General features: G+C 41.4%; 2 protein-coding genes across 2 annotated transcripts; both read right to left on the minus strand.

Moving 5' to 3' along the window:
- Positions 1 to 2142: 2142 nt before the first annotated feature.
- On the minus strand, positions 2143 to 9127 carry and1 (actinodin1). The gene is made up of 6 exons (XM_042399634.1): positions 7993 to 9127; positions 5856 to 5900; positions 5351 to 5496; positions 4173 to 4586; positions 3729 to 3977; positions 2143 to 3638 (listed from the first exon to the last, which is right to left on the minus strand). The coding sequence occupies exons 1-6, from the start codon at positions 8063 to 8065 to the stop codon at positions 2628 to 2630; spliced, it is 1938 nt and encodes a 645-aa protein (XP_042255568.1). The 5' UTR covers positions 8066 to 9127; the 3' UTR covers positions 2143 to 2627.
- A 2305-nt stretch (positions 9128 to 11432) lies between these two features.
- Positions 11433 to 14515, minus strand: cops9 (COP9 signalosome subunit 9). The gene is made up of 3 exons (XM_042399717.1): positions 14329 to 14515; positions 12932 to 13004; positions 11433 to 11543 (listed from the first exon to the last, which is right to left on the minus strand). Exons 1-3 carry the CDS (start codon positions 14389 to 14391, stop codon positions 11506 to 11508), a joined length of 174 nt encoding a protein of 57 aa, XP_042255651.1. The 5' UTR covers positions 14392 to 14515; the 3' UTR covers positions 11433 to 11505.
- Between the last annotated feature and the right edge of the window lie 205 nt (positions 14516 to 14720).

A 14720-nucleotide genomic window follows, 5' to 3' on the forward strand; every position in this document is an offset into this window, starting at 1 on the left:
GGTTCTGTCTTTCAAGACACTAAAGAAAAGTTGGACCCCAGAATTAAGAGAAAAAACACACTATAGTTATTATCAGTTGTTTAAAATCTCTTTTTTTGTGTGTGTGTGTGTGTGTGTGTGTCAGATTTGACTTTTTTTGAATTTCATTATCTAAACCGCGTTAAAGGTTGTGCTGGCATTTCACAAATTCTATCAGATAATGTAATAGAGTAAAAACGTTTAGGTTAGGTGTTCTAAAGAACAAGACAAGTAGGAACAAATAAAGTTTGTCCATCAAGACAGAAATAGGCCTTCTTTTTTTTTTTAAACAGATGACATTTTGATTAAATTACGTAAATCTATCTTTAGCAAAAATTCAAGCTATGACAGGTGTGGAATTGGTTACCGTTTTTATCCAGCTTGGCAGAGTCCAATTTGATTATTAACTGTATCCTTCAATAGGATTTTGAACAGTGGTGACATTAATTAAAACTGTGGTGAGCACATTGACTGTCAAGCAGGTTACTGCTCAGAATATTTAGCTCTTTACATAAATGTCTGTTATAATATTTAGAGAAAATGTACCACACCTTACTTTATCTTCCCTTGTCTGTTTTCATTCAATACTGGTCTATTCAAAAACCAATAAACAGTTTAACATAATAAAAAGTTAAAAAGCTCAGCTTATCTTTGGCAGAAATTACATTTTTTGTTTTTATCTTCCCTGCTGAGTCCCTCTCTTTTATCTTCTCTTTAACACTAATATGTAATGACACGAGGAGTCTGAGGACATTTGAAACCAGCCAACTGTCCATCTATCAATGAAGAGACTTTTATTTATTTATTTTACACATTGCAGAATTCAATGGAGACGGGAAATATTGACATAATCTAAAGACATACGTAGGCTTCCTTTTACACCCAAAAATGAAACCTGAGGTAAATTACCCAACTAAATAAATAAAAGTAAACAAAACCATGACCTATCTTAATCCCCAGTCCCTTCTTACCTGTGCACCACATCATCACATTAATGTTTTTAGGGTGTTTTAAAACTTGTGTCGGCTTGAAATGAACAACCACACCAAGACCCTTTAGATGACTGGTTTGGTGGGAAGACCTCAATGTGACCTGCAAGGCGTACTAAGCATGTTTCAAGCTAAATGGCTCCCATAACTGGATGCGTTTTGCATACTGGGATACAAATTCAACACTTGCTAGCAGCCAGCGATCCAGGTCTGATCTGGTTTTTAAAGAAAGCTAAAGTCTGAAGTTTTCAGTAACTGTCCAAACACACTACAAGAACTTCCCTGCGGATGCCTGAATAGCTGGTGCTGTTAATGTGTCTGAGAGCTCTTGGATCAATAAGGTCGAGCCCCTGTTCTCTGGGACCCTCCTCACGCTGTGTATTTGTAGCTGACTGAGAGAGCCGACAGAGCTGAGGGTGAAGTCAGAGGAGAGCGGAGAGGCAGAGAAACCCCTTTTAAAAGAAACACGTCGCGGACCTGTCTGTTGAAGTTCAAGACTTGGCTGACAGGTCAAGCCTGAAAATCTACTTGTTCCTGACATCACAATGTAAGAACTTACAATGTAAGAGGTTGAACCTTAATACTGAATGGAGAGGAAGAGTCTCCTTCCAACTACTACCTGCTAAGAAAAAAGGAACATAACCCCCTGCAAAATAGCAAATTGTTGTTTTTTTGTGCACATTTTAAGCAGATGGGGTACTACATGTTAATGTTATCTATGGAGGTGCTGGTGGGCAGACTTTTGTTTTACCTTTGGACAAAGGCAGGTTAACCGTTTCCATGCTAAGATAACTGGTTGCTGGCTGTAGTCTTTGAGAGTAGTATTGATCTTCTCATCTAATTCTTCACCAGAGAGTGAATAAGCAAATTTTATTCCTATAAGGACATGTGCATTTACCAGGTAGGGAAGGTCTATGAAAACACATGTTGATGGTTGCATAATAGGAAAGGTATTTGGAATTTGATCCATACTAAAAGTCTTGTAAATCCCCCTAATAGGTATTATACCAAACCACTGGATCTTTAATTACTGTCTTGTGGCAAGTTTACTTCAACCTACATCTGTCATTAATCCCATGTTGCCTCAGTGTGGTTGTAGTGCCAAGATGTCAAGATTCAAAAAAAAAAAATGAAATGCAAAAACAGCTTCCTAGAGCTTTTTATTAGAACATCCAAAATGAAAAAAAAAAAAAATCTTTACATAATCCGTCACTGACAAAAAGCAAAACAAACAAATACAAATGGGAGATGCATAGATACAGAAGCAAAGCTGAGCATTTAGAAGTCATTACACATTCGAGTGGTTTGAGGTGGAAACTGGAAAGCAATAGGCCAAAGCAACAGGTCTAAAGCAGCTAAAGAGATGAAAACATTGCTGGAGCACCCTCTGCTTTGTGAGCGTGCTCCTACAGCTGGAAGCGACGTGTAGAGGTGTAGGTGGAGAATTTTAAAGACGTCCTCTGTGACTCGCTCACTGGGTCCATAGACTTCTTACGTGTGTCCCATATCCGGTCCAGTTAGGACTTTCTGTGCGCTGCGTGAGACGGTCAAGGGCTAAGCTACGAGAACGCACGGGGACTGTGTATTCATGTCCATCTGCATGCATGTATGTTAGTGTGTTTATTTCTTGCGGTAGTCTTCTGCATAAGATCTGTGATCATCCTGCTCAGGGAACTGGTCTCCGTAGCGCCTCAGTATGTCCTGGAGGCTGGGCATACCCTGTGAGAGTGGCGGGTAGGACATGTGAGGCTCCTCCTGGCCGCTCTGGAAGGGCTCCGTCTCGTACTGCTCCTGCTCCGGCTGCTGCTCGCTATGTCCTGCCCCCTGGTTGTGATCCTCCTCGGCGTGATGTTCGGGCTGGGCCTCGGCGTGGCCCTGCTCGGGCTCGTAGCGACGCAGGCGGCAGTCAGGGTCGTACTCGGGGTCGCAGTGTGGGTTGGAAGGCTCGAGGACTCCGTTGCGGGTGCCGTCAGCACTCACGTGGGGCTCGTAGGCCTCTGCTGGGAAGGGTATGCGGCGTTGAACTCCGGAGCGAGGCTCGTTGGGCTTCACCGGGTAGCATTCACGATCGTAACCGATGAAGCAGTCATAGCCCTCCTTGGTTTTACCTGGGGGGCCCAGAGGGTGGCGCTCTTCCTGGGCAGGCTCCTCATAATTCGGCTGGGAAAACGGAAACTGCTGCCTGGGGGTGGGAGGACCGCGGCGTTGCATGGCGGCCGCAGCCTCACGGATTGCAGAGAAAGGATCATTGGGGTTAGACTCTGGAGCAGCCTCCATGCGTGGAGCATATGGATCATTAACTTGAGCTTGGGACATGTACTGGCGCAGCATGGCATATGGATCATTAGCTGGAGGAGAAGCTGGGGCGCTAGCCTGGCGGTACATAGCATAAGGATCAGTAACTCTGTTAGCGTTAGCATAAGCATCCCTAAACATGGCATAGGGGTCATTGTACTGCTCAGCATCTGAAGGGGCAGCACGAATGGCAGCGGCCTCCTCTTTTTCCTCATTTTTGTACGCCTCTGGGGGAGTGGCGAATCTGGTGGCGGTAAGAGGGTTGCAGTTATCCTCAAACAGAGGGTTGCAAGATCCAGGGCCAGCAGGGGCAGGGGGGTTAGGGGCACGAGGTGCCTGTAGGGACAAATTGAAAGATAAAGTCATGATAATCACGCCATAGATTCAAAATGAAAATTTGTCTATATAATAAATAAATCATACCACTAGGGAGGCAGCGTAGGCACAGAAGGGATCACGTGGATCGCAGTTGGGGTACTGCAGGTAGAGACCAGAGGGGGCTTTCTGCACCAGTTTGGGTTTGCAGTTGGGGTCTTTCTTTGGGTCACAGCCGAGGTGGGCGTAAGAAGGGAGGGACCCGGCGGAGGGTACGTACCCGTAGGCAGCTCTCAGGTGGTACTGCAGACACTCGACGTCCTCAGCGGAGCAGATACGCAGCAGCTCGGCCTTCTGCTCCTGAAACAGATTCAGATGTGGTTCCATGGTGTCATTAAGGCTAGAAACACGACTTTGTCTTGCAGTTTAAAGACACTTATTTGAGATGCATCGATCCTCCTGGAAGCCACGGACACTGTATGTACTGCATTCCTCAATAAATTATGATACATTATAATACAGTACATTGTAAATTGATATTGTCTGATTGCGTACCTTGGAAAGGAAAGGTGCTGCAGATGGAGCGTAGTAGTAATACCCTGACTTTGGATCCTTTGCTGGAGCAGCAGAGCGGACGTACAGAGGGGCTGGGGCCTTGGCTGGTGCAGGGGCGGGGGTGGCAACTGGGAGAACCAGGGGCAGGTACGGGCTCTTGCCCTGGACCAAAGCGGCATACAGGCAGTAAGGATCCTTGGTTGGGTCACAGGTTTTCACTGGTGCAAGTTTGGGTGGCTCAGGTTTAGGTTTGGGCCTGCTGGTATAGGATGACACGCAGTTGGGGTCATCAGAATCTGCGCAGGACTTGTAGATTTCCCCCAGGTGGCGCAAGTAAGCCTTGTAGGAGCGACGTCCCTCAGCACGGTTCTTGTTCTGGAGGTAGGCCAGGTAGATGCGGTCCATCTCCTGAACCTGATTTGTGGGAGTTTATTGGTGAGTCAGTCAGATGATGAATGGGAACATTTTGGAAACAAACAACAGAGCAAAGACTTTAAAGTGACACCCCACCCAAATTCTGTTTTAGTATCAAATATCCGTTTGTTGGCTTGAAAGGAGGTTGTTAAATGTGTTTTTCTTTATGGCGCACTGCAGCTGCTCTCAGCTTGAATTCAGAGCTGTTAGTTGACTCTAATGATAAGTTTGAACAGCAAGATAAACATTAAAACATCCATAGAAACATATCATGAAACTAAATAAAATACACTGCTTATCTTGTCATAGACAATATTGTGGTGATGAATTTGGGACATAAGATATAGATGGTGGTTTTTGGAAGTTCTATGGATTTTACACCTGCATTAATTGATTTTTTGGCCAACGTCTGACAGTGATGAGTGTGTTGAGAGTGAACCAAAACAGTAATATTGCAGGTCGTAAAAACAAAACAAATCAGCTTAAAGTTGCAAAGTTTGGTGATAATTCTGTTGGTTTGTCACATAAACATATAAAAGCATTGATTACATCAGCTTGAAAGCTTATGAAAGCTTATTATCGGAATCTATTGTAACATCTCTGAAAGGGGAAACTGTTACCAGCAGCTTTCAGACCAACATGGATGAGTGTTTGATACTATAAAGACAAGACTCGAGTGTCTCTTTAAGACTTTCATTAGGTAAAGTAAGTAGTAAGCTTAGTATAAAGTGAAAAAAACCCCAAAGATAATAATGTTTACTCACTGCTTCCTGGTTGCCATTGTCAGTGAAGTACTTGTACCAGCCCCAGAAGTCAGAGTGCTGTTTATACCAGCTGATGTTCCTGCGGTTGCGGATCAGCCTCCTGTGTGACGCTGCAACTGCCGCCCTCTCCTGGATACTCTCTCCCGCTGACGGCAGCAAAGAAAAGAGAAGACACATGTTCAAGGACTTTCCAGTGACTTTGAAAGTTTATAGCATCATATTCAAGGAGTCAAACTTGTTATATTTCGGGGGTCAAACATTATTAAGCCTTCTTTTTTCTTTTTTTTTTTTTACTTGTCAAGAAAATTGCTGTTATATCTATCATAGGGTTGAGTGTTGATGCTACATAGAAGCAAGGTGAAGTGCAGTGATGAATGTGGGTGTTACTCTTTTAATCAAAAAGTACTTTCATGGCCGTTCACACTCATTTTTCAACAATTCGGCCGTGGCACTGTGTACCAAACAAACGTGTGAGTACATGCTCAGGTACAAATCACATATTTACCATCTCCTTTGGCCCTTTGCATGATCGGTCCAGCAGACAAGAACGCTACAAAAAACAAGACGGAGAAAAGCAAAAACAGATGTGAAATCTAAGTTGCTGAAGTCGAGGAAAAAATCCTGGAAATTGCTTACTGACTATTCTGACTTTTTAAACGTGTCTGTAATATACAAGTGATAATATGACATTAAACCTCAAACACTTTTTTTAGGCAGATATCATTCATTAAATAGGGCAGGGGTAATTGGCTCTGCCTGAAGGGCCGGCGACTGCAGCTCTTTGTAGATTTTATAGGAGCCTGTAACATCAAACCTCATGCTGCGTTTTCAAAGAGCTGTGTTTGCACTTGTGTGTGTGTGTGTGTGTGTGTGTGTGTGTGTGTGTGTGCGCGCGCACATACGTATGTATGTGTACTGTTTGACCCCCATGCGCTTGAGGGAACAGTGAATTCAGCTCTGCTCCCGGTTTCTTTCATCTCCACAGGGAAAAGGTGTTAATGCTTTACAGAAGGAGAGGAAGAGGAGGGGGGGGAGGAAGAGAAGGAGGAAGAATAAGAAGGGGAACAGACGACAGGTTTAAAAAGAGAGATCCAGAGGGGATAATTCAGGGTTACGTGGCGCGTGTTGGAAGTGGGGGGAAAAAAAAAAACATCAATCTCCTGATGTAAAAAAAAAAAGAAAAAAGAGTTTTGATAAGCTTTGATGGAGTAATCAGAGAGACGCCGGGCGCAATGTAGCATGTAAGGTCACAGAGGAAGGGTAACAGGCAAAGGTATGAATTTGTAGGGAAAGACAGAATTTTTTTTAAAAAGAAGCAGGAGAAGTGAAGGTGACCCGCGGTGATGGAGTGATGCGGAGGAGGAGGAGGAGGAGGAGGAGGAGGAGGGTGGGCTAAATGATGCTGTCTCAGTGTATCCGCTGTATTGGTTTTTACGAGCCTGTAAAGAAAAACTAGCTGGCACATCTGGAAACAGCAGAGCTTTAAGAGGGCAGAGGAGGAGGAGGTGATGCTGACAGGTACTAATTTTTTTACAGAACCAGGAATGATGAAAGAAACTCCTCCTCCTCCTCCTTATTTTTCCCCCCACAAAGTGTTGTTTTAAAAATTTTTAAAGGTAAAGATGAGGCTTCCCTCCTTTTGTAAATATGCCAATCACGTCTTAAGCAAACTAGAGCCAGGTGGCGGAGGAGCAACCTGTCTTCACGTCGTATTCAGATGATATATGACCATCACGGGCTGTGTCAGAAAGCCACATCATGATAATATATGGAGCACATTTGAGTTACGGCCACCTTTTAGCAAGTGCTGCAATGACGCGAGTCTGTGTCCATGAACTGAGAACAGTGTAGCTCACCTTTTAGCCTTAACAAACAAACCTTGAAAATGACTGTGAGGCTATAACTCAAAGTTAAATTTATTTGAAAAAAGCTTTTTAAAGAAGCAGAGAGCCGACAGAGGAAGAAAAAGCAGACTGTGAAACAAACAAATAAAACGGCTGCTTGTATGTTAAGTGAAAAATTTGGGGGAAGATGGGAAGAGAAGTTTGATTATGTGAAGGTATTATAGGGTTTATTAGCCTCCCAGATCTATACAGTGCATCTTTGAGAAATGAGACATTCATGAATAGCTTCATCAACAGTTGCCGTCGACCATTTTTGAATGATGTTTAATTACTGTTACATAAGCTCTTTCATCATTATCATTTTGCCATTTTATCAAATTGTGTCCATGTTGTCTTGGAGTAAAAGCTCTAAATTATAACCATTAAAAAGAAGAAAATCACTGCTGTGTCTCTGTTTAAAAGGGGACATTTTTCATCAGTGCATCCCTGTAATAAGCAGAACTTATATGACTCACAGTCGGACGAAGTAAAGTGAGATAATTTGGTATATTTCTCAACTACCGTATGAGTCACTCTCCATTCATTATCATCAAAACCTGAACAGAATTTATCTTCTTTTCTGATTTTTTTTATTTTGTTTCGCAACAACTTACATCATTAGCTGCGCTTTGATGAAATGGTTTGTATTCCACCACGGTGACCGTCTGGATCTCGTAGTGACGTAGTTAAAGAAATGACCTCGGTTATGTGACTGTATGTGATGTATGATCCCGCTACAGAGTCCCACTGTGTACTCACCAGGCAGCAACATCACAGCCAGCAGAGCGGTGACCATCACACCGGAGATACCGGCTCTCCTTCGTCCAGCCATGACTTCGCCTCCTCTTCTTCTTCTCCTGTCAACACCGAAAACTGGTGTCAAAATGGCTCAAAATTATAAAACACATCTTTCTCTTCAAACATTATGACTTTAAAGATGTACTGTAGACACATTCTTTGATTACTGCTGCAAAGAAATCAAACCACGCAGAGTAAGAAAGTGACATTTTTATCTACCGCTGTGACTAAATCACCACCTATTTTTGTCAATTTTACCATACAGCTGCATTTTAGAATTGGATGCTCTCTCTCCAAAATAGTTCATTACCTGCAAGAAGCTCAGCAGTCCAGAAGAAAAAAAACAGTTACAAGGTGTTAAATTTTCACTCCGATCACAACCTGAGACACCAGACTTGTGCTAGTTTTCACCTGGAGAGCAGGACGTGACCCCTGCAGCTTGGAAAACTCTTGATTTGGAGGCTTTAAACAAACATGTTGCCACAAGGCTTCCAGCTGTGTTGCAGCTACTGGTTTGTCATCATAAAAAAACAGAACCAGGTGTTTTTCCGGCAGTCAAACTTGACTTCAAACCTGAACTTGAATCCTTTGGTAAGTACCTAAATCTACCAACCTAAACATGCAGCAGCACAGACGTCACTCCTCTTGTGTTTTCTGGTTTCTTACCTGTGGTTAGTTTATCGGCGTGTCTGTCTGCGGATCCAGAGGTGGAATCTACACAAGTGCCTGTGTTTGTGTATGTGTGTGTGTGTGTGTGTGTGTGTTGTATAAAAGAGACTCCTGGTGCACCCTGTCCCTGCGGCCCTTCTGACAGACTGCCCTGATGAAGGGATCGGTCGAGGGTTTTAAACGGAGCCCGTCATCTCTGACACACACACAAAAAACACACCCAACAAGTATTCATTAACGCTACACGTAGAAAAACGCACACAGGGACACAGGGGGACTACCTGAGGGGGGTCAAGGGCCAACTCAACAAGACGCCTGATTGGCTGAAAGTTTCTGAGCGATCGGACCAATCGGAGGCACCGTAATTAAAGGCAGGAAGAGAGGGAAGGTGGGAGGGCTCGAGGTAAAGAGATGGAAACGTGGAGAAATGGGGTGAAGGCAGTTTTTTTTAATTTAAGAAATTGAATGATTAGTAATTTATGCCTCAAAATACAGGTTTTAAGTTTCTGTGTCTGTTTTTCTGTTTTTGTGGATGCAACAATAACTCCTGAGCAAGTTAAACAAAGACAAAGAGGGAAAGATGAAGTAAAACAGAAGGAAATAATGAGGGGGAGCTGAGGTGCCACATAAGCACTTCTCAGAGACCTCAATGAGGGCCAAACCACAGCTTCTGTCTTAACGTGAAAACACACACACACACACACAAAGGGACAGCTGGTCTACACATGAGGAATTTGATAATCTACAGTTTCCTCCTCAGTTTAACTGTGTTCAGGCATGCCAGCCTCCTCAGACACACACACACACACACACACACACACACACATAGACATGGACAGCGGTTTCAGCCGGTCTCTGAAGAAGCCGTATAGCTGTGATACATGATGCAATATCAGTACATCTGTTTGTCTGTAGTCTTATGAAATTCATGTCCAGGCTCCACTTCTGAGGAGGTTTTACTAGTTTATGCAGAAAGTGAGATTTTGACTTTGAAAAACATCCGTTTTTATGCACCAAAAGTGATTTAATCCGAAATAAATCATGATTTTTTGGGGCAAAATTGCCTTTTAAAAATCAGACTTTCATTGCAGTTTAAAAAGACACATTTATTCTATTATTATTGGATGTATTGCATTTTGGGAAATAACTGCCATCTGGACCCCGGATCTTATTTAAGTGTTTATTTAAGCTGACTGACCTTCTTTATGTGCTTTTTAAAAGTGAGACACGGTTTTAAAGTATAGTTAACATACTTTATGTACTTTTAGCAATATTTTCATAATTTGGGTCTTAAAGTCCCTGAAAACATGATTTCAAATCTTAAGTTTTTCTTAGTTACACTTTAAAACATAAAGGGTTTTGTGGCAGCCGTTCTTATCTTATGTTTAAAAGTGGAAGAATCCCTGTTAGTTGATTACGATGGAAAATTCTTCATTTTACTTTTTCTTTTGTAGGTGGTTGTCTGGTGTCTTTTTTCTTTAGTTAAGTTCTATATGTTAAAAAATGTAATAAGTAATATTTGTATCAGAATCTGATGTAGTGACATCATCAAACTTCCTCAGTATTAATGTATCAACAGTTTAAGTCAAAAACTCATCTGCTGCATCAGGACCATGAGCAGGTGCAGTCTGATCATATCTGACTGACAGAAGCCTCACTAGTCATCAGGTTCTGATTCAAATATTGCTCAGATTTAAGAAGTGCATCTATCAACTTCTTTGCAATGAAGCCACATCTACTTCCAGTCAGTGAGAAGAGCACAGAGAAAAACACTAATCTATGAAATAACCACAACTGTTCTAACTTGGGAGGAATATTCTCTCCTCACGTAGACTCCGGCTCTCTGGCTTCTGCTGCAAATTATTATAAAATGTGTTTTCAACTTTTAGACTCTTTCCCGTTTCAGTGTGAGATTGCACAAGTTGCTTATGTCGCACATCCAACACCTTTAAGATGAAGATCGATTGCGAGCCAGATGTCATTCCCCAACGTCAGCACCTGACTTTACTGATGCTAAAGCCATAAAACGTAAACTATGTCACTCTGTGGTAAATGTTCCTGCGATGTGTAGGCGGTATGTATGTCTAAATGTGTTAAGTTTTCTGCAGGGTGTTACCAATATTTCATTTTTGCAGTCATGTAGCTGGTTTATGTGGGTCTGCATCATATAACAGAAAATCAAAAATGAATACAATTAAACATTTCATACGACAAACATTTGAGTTGTTATAAATGAACAGTAACATGTTTATAAGATCTGACTCCATCTCTACAGACTTTAGCTCAATTACTGTTGACCTGACAACGAACCGTTTTACTACCCAAACGTGAACGCTTCATTTACTGTTGTTTTTTTTTTAAGTATTTCCACATTTTTGCAGCCCCTCTTTTCCTGTCTCATCGTGCCCCAAACTGAACATTTAGTGGTCATGTTAACACTGTATCTCGTATGTAATTACGTTTGCTAACAGGTGTTTCGTAGAGCTCGCAAACCTACAATCCAGTCGGGAGCAGATTCAAACACGAACGACGCCAAAACCATACTCATAATTTTCTCCAAAGCTGGAATGTAAGTGATTCTCAGAATTCACAGACACCTGGTTCACCATGATGGCTTTTTTTTTTGTAAAAACAAAAAGGCTTTATTTCAACATGGTGGTGAGTGACATGTAGGAGGAGGAGGGAGAGGAGGGAGGAGAGGAGGGGGCTGTACAATAAAGAGAGAACTTGTAGTCAGAATACAGTGCCAATTTTTATATGTACATGTTCACAGAAACGTTCACAGGTGTTTCGCTGTTGTTGTCGTCACTGCAGGTCGTCGTCATCAAACAGATCCTCGAAATCTGCAGAAAGATAGAGGAAAAAAAACACAAAATGGAAAGAAAAGAGACAAAAAGAGAGATAAAAACAGGGAAATCATTAGCTCAGCTGTTATTTATCTTCCTTTTTTTAAGCTGCTGAGTTTGGCTGATTAGTGTCAGTAGCATGTTTATGTGATTATTCAGTGTGTAGATATAAAAAGATAAGTGGCTAAGCCCCATTAGAGGGCTCTGTGATGATGCAGAAGACTTAAAAAACATTAAGTTGTATTATTTTGGACACACACTGTATGTTTTTTTGACTATGTGTACCAGCTGTGCTCCACATTGCACGCTTTTATTAGCATGAAGAGCGTTTGTGGATCTCAAATCCTTGTTAGTGCCATGAGCGAGGACATGCTGGATGTGAGAGTCGCTCTGCTCCAGAACTTGGAGGGAATTCACTGCCTGTCAGTAAGAGCGGTGTTAACAACCTTAAGTGATCTAAATGTGTGTGTGTGTTTAAAGCAGCTGACTGGCGAGGTGTCCCGCTGCGTTTCCGTCTGACAGCGGCTATAAACTCACTTTACCATCCTCTTCTCTCCTCTCTTTCTTTTTTTCTTCTTTCATTCCCCTCTTTTTAACAATCAGCTCTTTTTTTTTTTTTTTTTTTTTTTTCTAGGTCATGTGCTGCTGAGCCAAAATTGTTTTTGCCTGAAGCCGACGCTGCAAGACGGAAAACAGATTAGCTTTTTTTTTTTTTTTTTTTTGCGAGCGTCCTCAGTATACGTGTTCACGTGTACATAAACCGGTGTTTACAGGGAGACAACAGAGGATTTATGAGGGTTAATGTGAGGAGATGATGTGGTTGATGTAAGAAACAGTAAAACTCTTCTCCTCCACATCATTCATGGTACTCAAACAATATGTTTTATGTGTATTTAAGTTCATTTGATTCCACAAGAAACCTTCCTAAAGATACTGAAGATATGATGCTTCCACTTTAACAGATGTTTTTTTAAAAGTTGGAGCATTTGGACTGACAACACCGTGAGAAGACAGGCTCTCAATTTAAGTTGGTGTTTAATTAAAGGCTAAACAACCAAGTAATCAGGTTTCTCTAGCAGGACGAATCCTTTGATCATTAAGGGGAACTGGGTTATTTAAGTGATGTTGCAGATATCAGGTTAAAGGAATGTTCAGATCACGTAATGTAAGCAAGTAAACACAGCTGTTCATGACTAAAATCCCCCGTGTCTTCCTACAAATAAGTGGGAAGATGGAAACAAATCGAGACACAGGAGGGTTTTTACTTCTTCCCCTCACACGTCTCTATCTGACGGGATCATTACACTGACAACGTAGTGTTTAATATCCTCTTGACTCTGCACACATTACAGAAAGGTATAGGAAAGAAAAGAGTACCACCTCACCGTTAAAGAAATCAGAGTGCACTGCTTTTTCATTTGCTGCCAGGTCCATTAACAGGCCGCTGCTGCCTCCTGCCTGTCAACACACAGCGGTACAACCGGTTTAATGGCACCAGCAGAGAATACACACATATACAAACATGGTGCTTTACATTCCAATAAATGATTCAGGATAGAGAAGTAATTATGAGAGCAAATAATAAAGGAAAGATGGGAAAATGGGCGGTTATTTATCATTTATTTTCATAAAGGGTACGTAGGTGACAACAGTCAGGAGCTCATATGAACAGTGAAAGAGGTCTTCACTGGAAATAAGTAGGAAAGTAAAGGATCCATAAAATAAAGTGCTGCCTGTCATTTAATTATAATTTGACCATATTACTGTAACATAAAGGACAATGAAGAGAGTCATCGTTTTGTTGAAAGCTAAAGTCCACTATTAACCAACGCACAGTCAGTTCATGTAACTATATTTCAGCTTTTCAGAGTGATGAAAGACTCTTCTTCACGTGGTCTGATGAGGCTGACAATACTGATATCTAGAGCGGCAATGATTAGTTGATTAATCCATCGACAGAAAATTAATTGGCAACAATTTTGATGATTAAATGATCAATTTAGTCATTTATTTAAGCAAAAATGACAAATATTTGCCGGTTGCAGTTTCTCAAATGTGAGGATTTGAAGCTTTTCTGTGTCATACATGATAGAAAACTGAATATCTTTTGGTTTTTGACAGTCGATCAGACAAAACAAGACATTTGAAGATGTCACTTTCGGCTCAAAGAAGTTATATATAGACAAAACAATCAATTGATTATTTGAGAAAATAATCGTCTGAAAAGTCGATAATGAGAATTAATTGCAGCCCTAATGATATCCTAATGAATTTAGTTCTTTACAACAAAGCAGAGTGTACGAATTAGGGCTGCAACTGACTATTTCCATATAGATTTCGATTCGGTATAGGTTACTGTTGATTATTTTATCAAGAAATCAGTTAGTTGTCTAGTAGAGCAAAATGTAACCAGCTGAAAACGATTACTTGATTATCAAAATAGTTGGCAATTAGTTTAATAGTTTGCAACTAATTAATTGAAAAGGAAAACAGCCCCCGAATAACTGAATATAGGCCTATTACTTACTGGCTAGAAAAATGAGAACATAAATTAAATTAGTAAACCCAAACAAAACTGACATTTAATGACTGCAGTTCGGTCATTTCAGAGCATTTACAGCTTTTGAATTGTTAGTAACAGTAACTGTTAACGTAAATACATTTTAAACACATTTTTTGTCATAATGCTACATTTTAACGTTAGGTTAGCTAGCTTGTTAGCATATACCAGGATTTTAATAATTGAATATTGCTATTTTTTACTACAAATCCGTCAACCAACCTCGTCCAGATCCACATAGGGACCAGCTCCTTCAGGAAACATCTCATCCACCGCAGGTTTCATGTTGTTTTAGTTTCAGCTCAACAGCAGTTAGCTTAAAAGATGCTTTCGTTTGTGGCTAGCTGAGCTAGCAGTGCTCGTCTTGTAAACAAAACAGTGTGTGCAACACTACACTGTACCCGGATAGCCAAATGTTTTGTTTTTTTCCTAGGACGGCGAAGTCATGGCCCGCCCTACTCTGCCTCTGATTGGCTAGTAGTTTAGACATGAGGAGTGTGATTGGTTAGAGTTAAGGGAATAATATCAGAGTAAGCCAATCAGAGGCGGAGTAGGGCGCTTTATGACTTCGCCATCCTAGGAAAAAATATTGCTCCCAGGCAGCTTCTTCTTCT

This window comes from Thunnus maccoyii, chromosome 21 (assembly GCF_910596095.1).
Source record: "Thunnus maccoyii chromosome 21, fThuMac1.1, whole genome shotgun sequence".
Lineage (NCBI taxonomy): Eukaryota > Metazoa > Chordata > Actinopteri > Scombriformes > Scombridae > Thunnus > Thunnus maccoyii.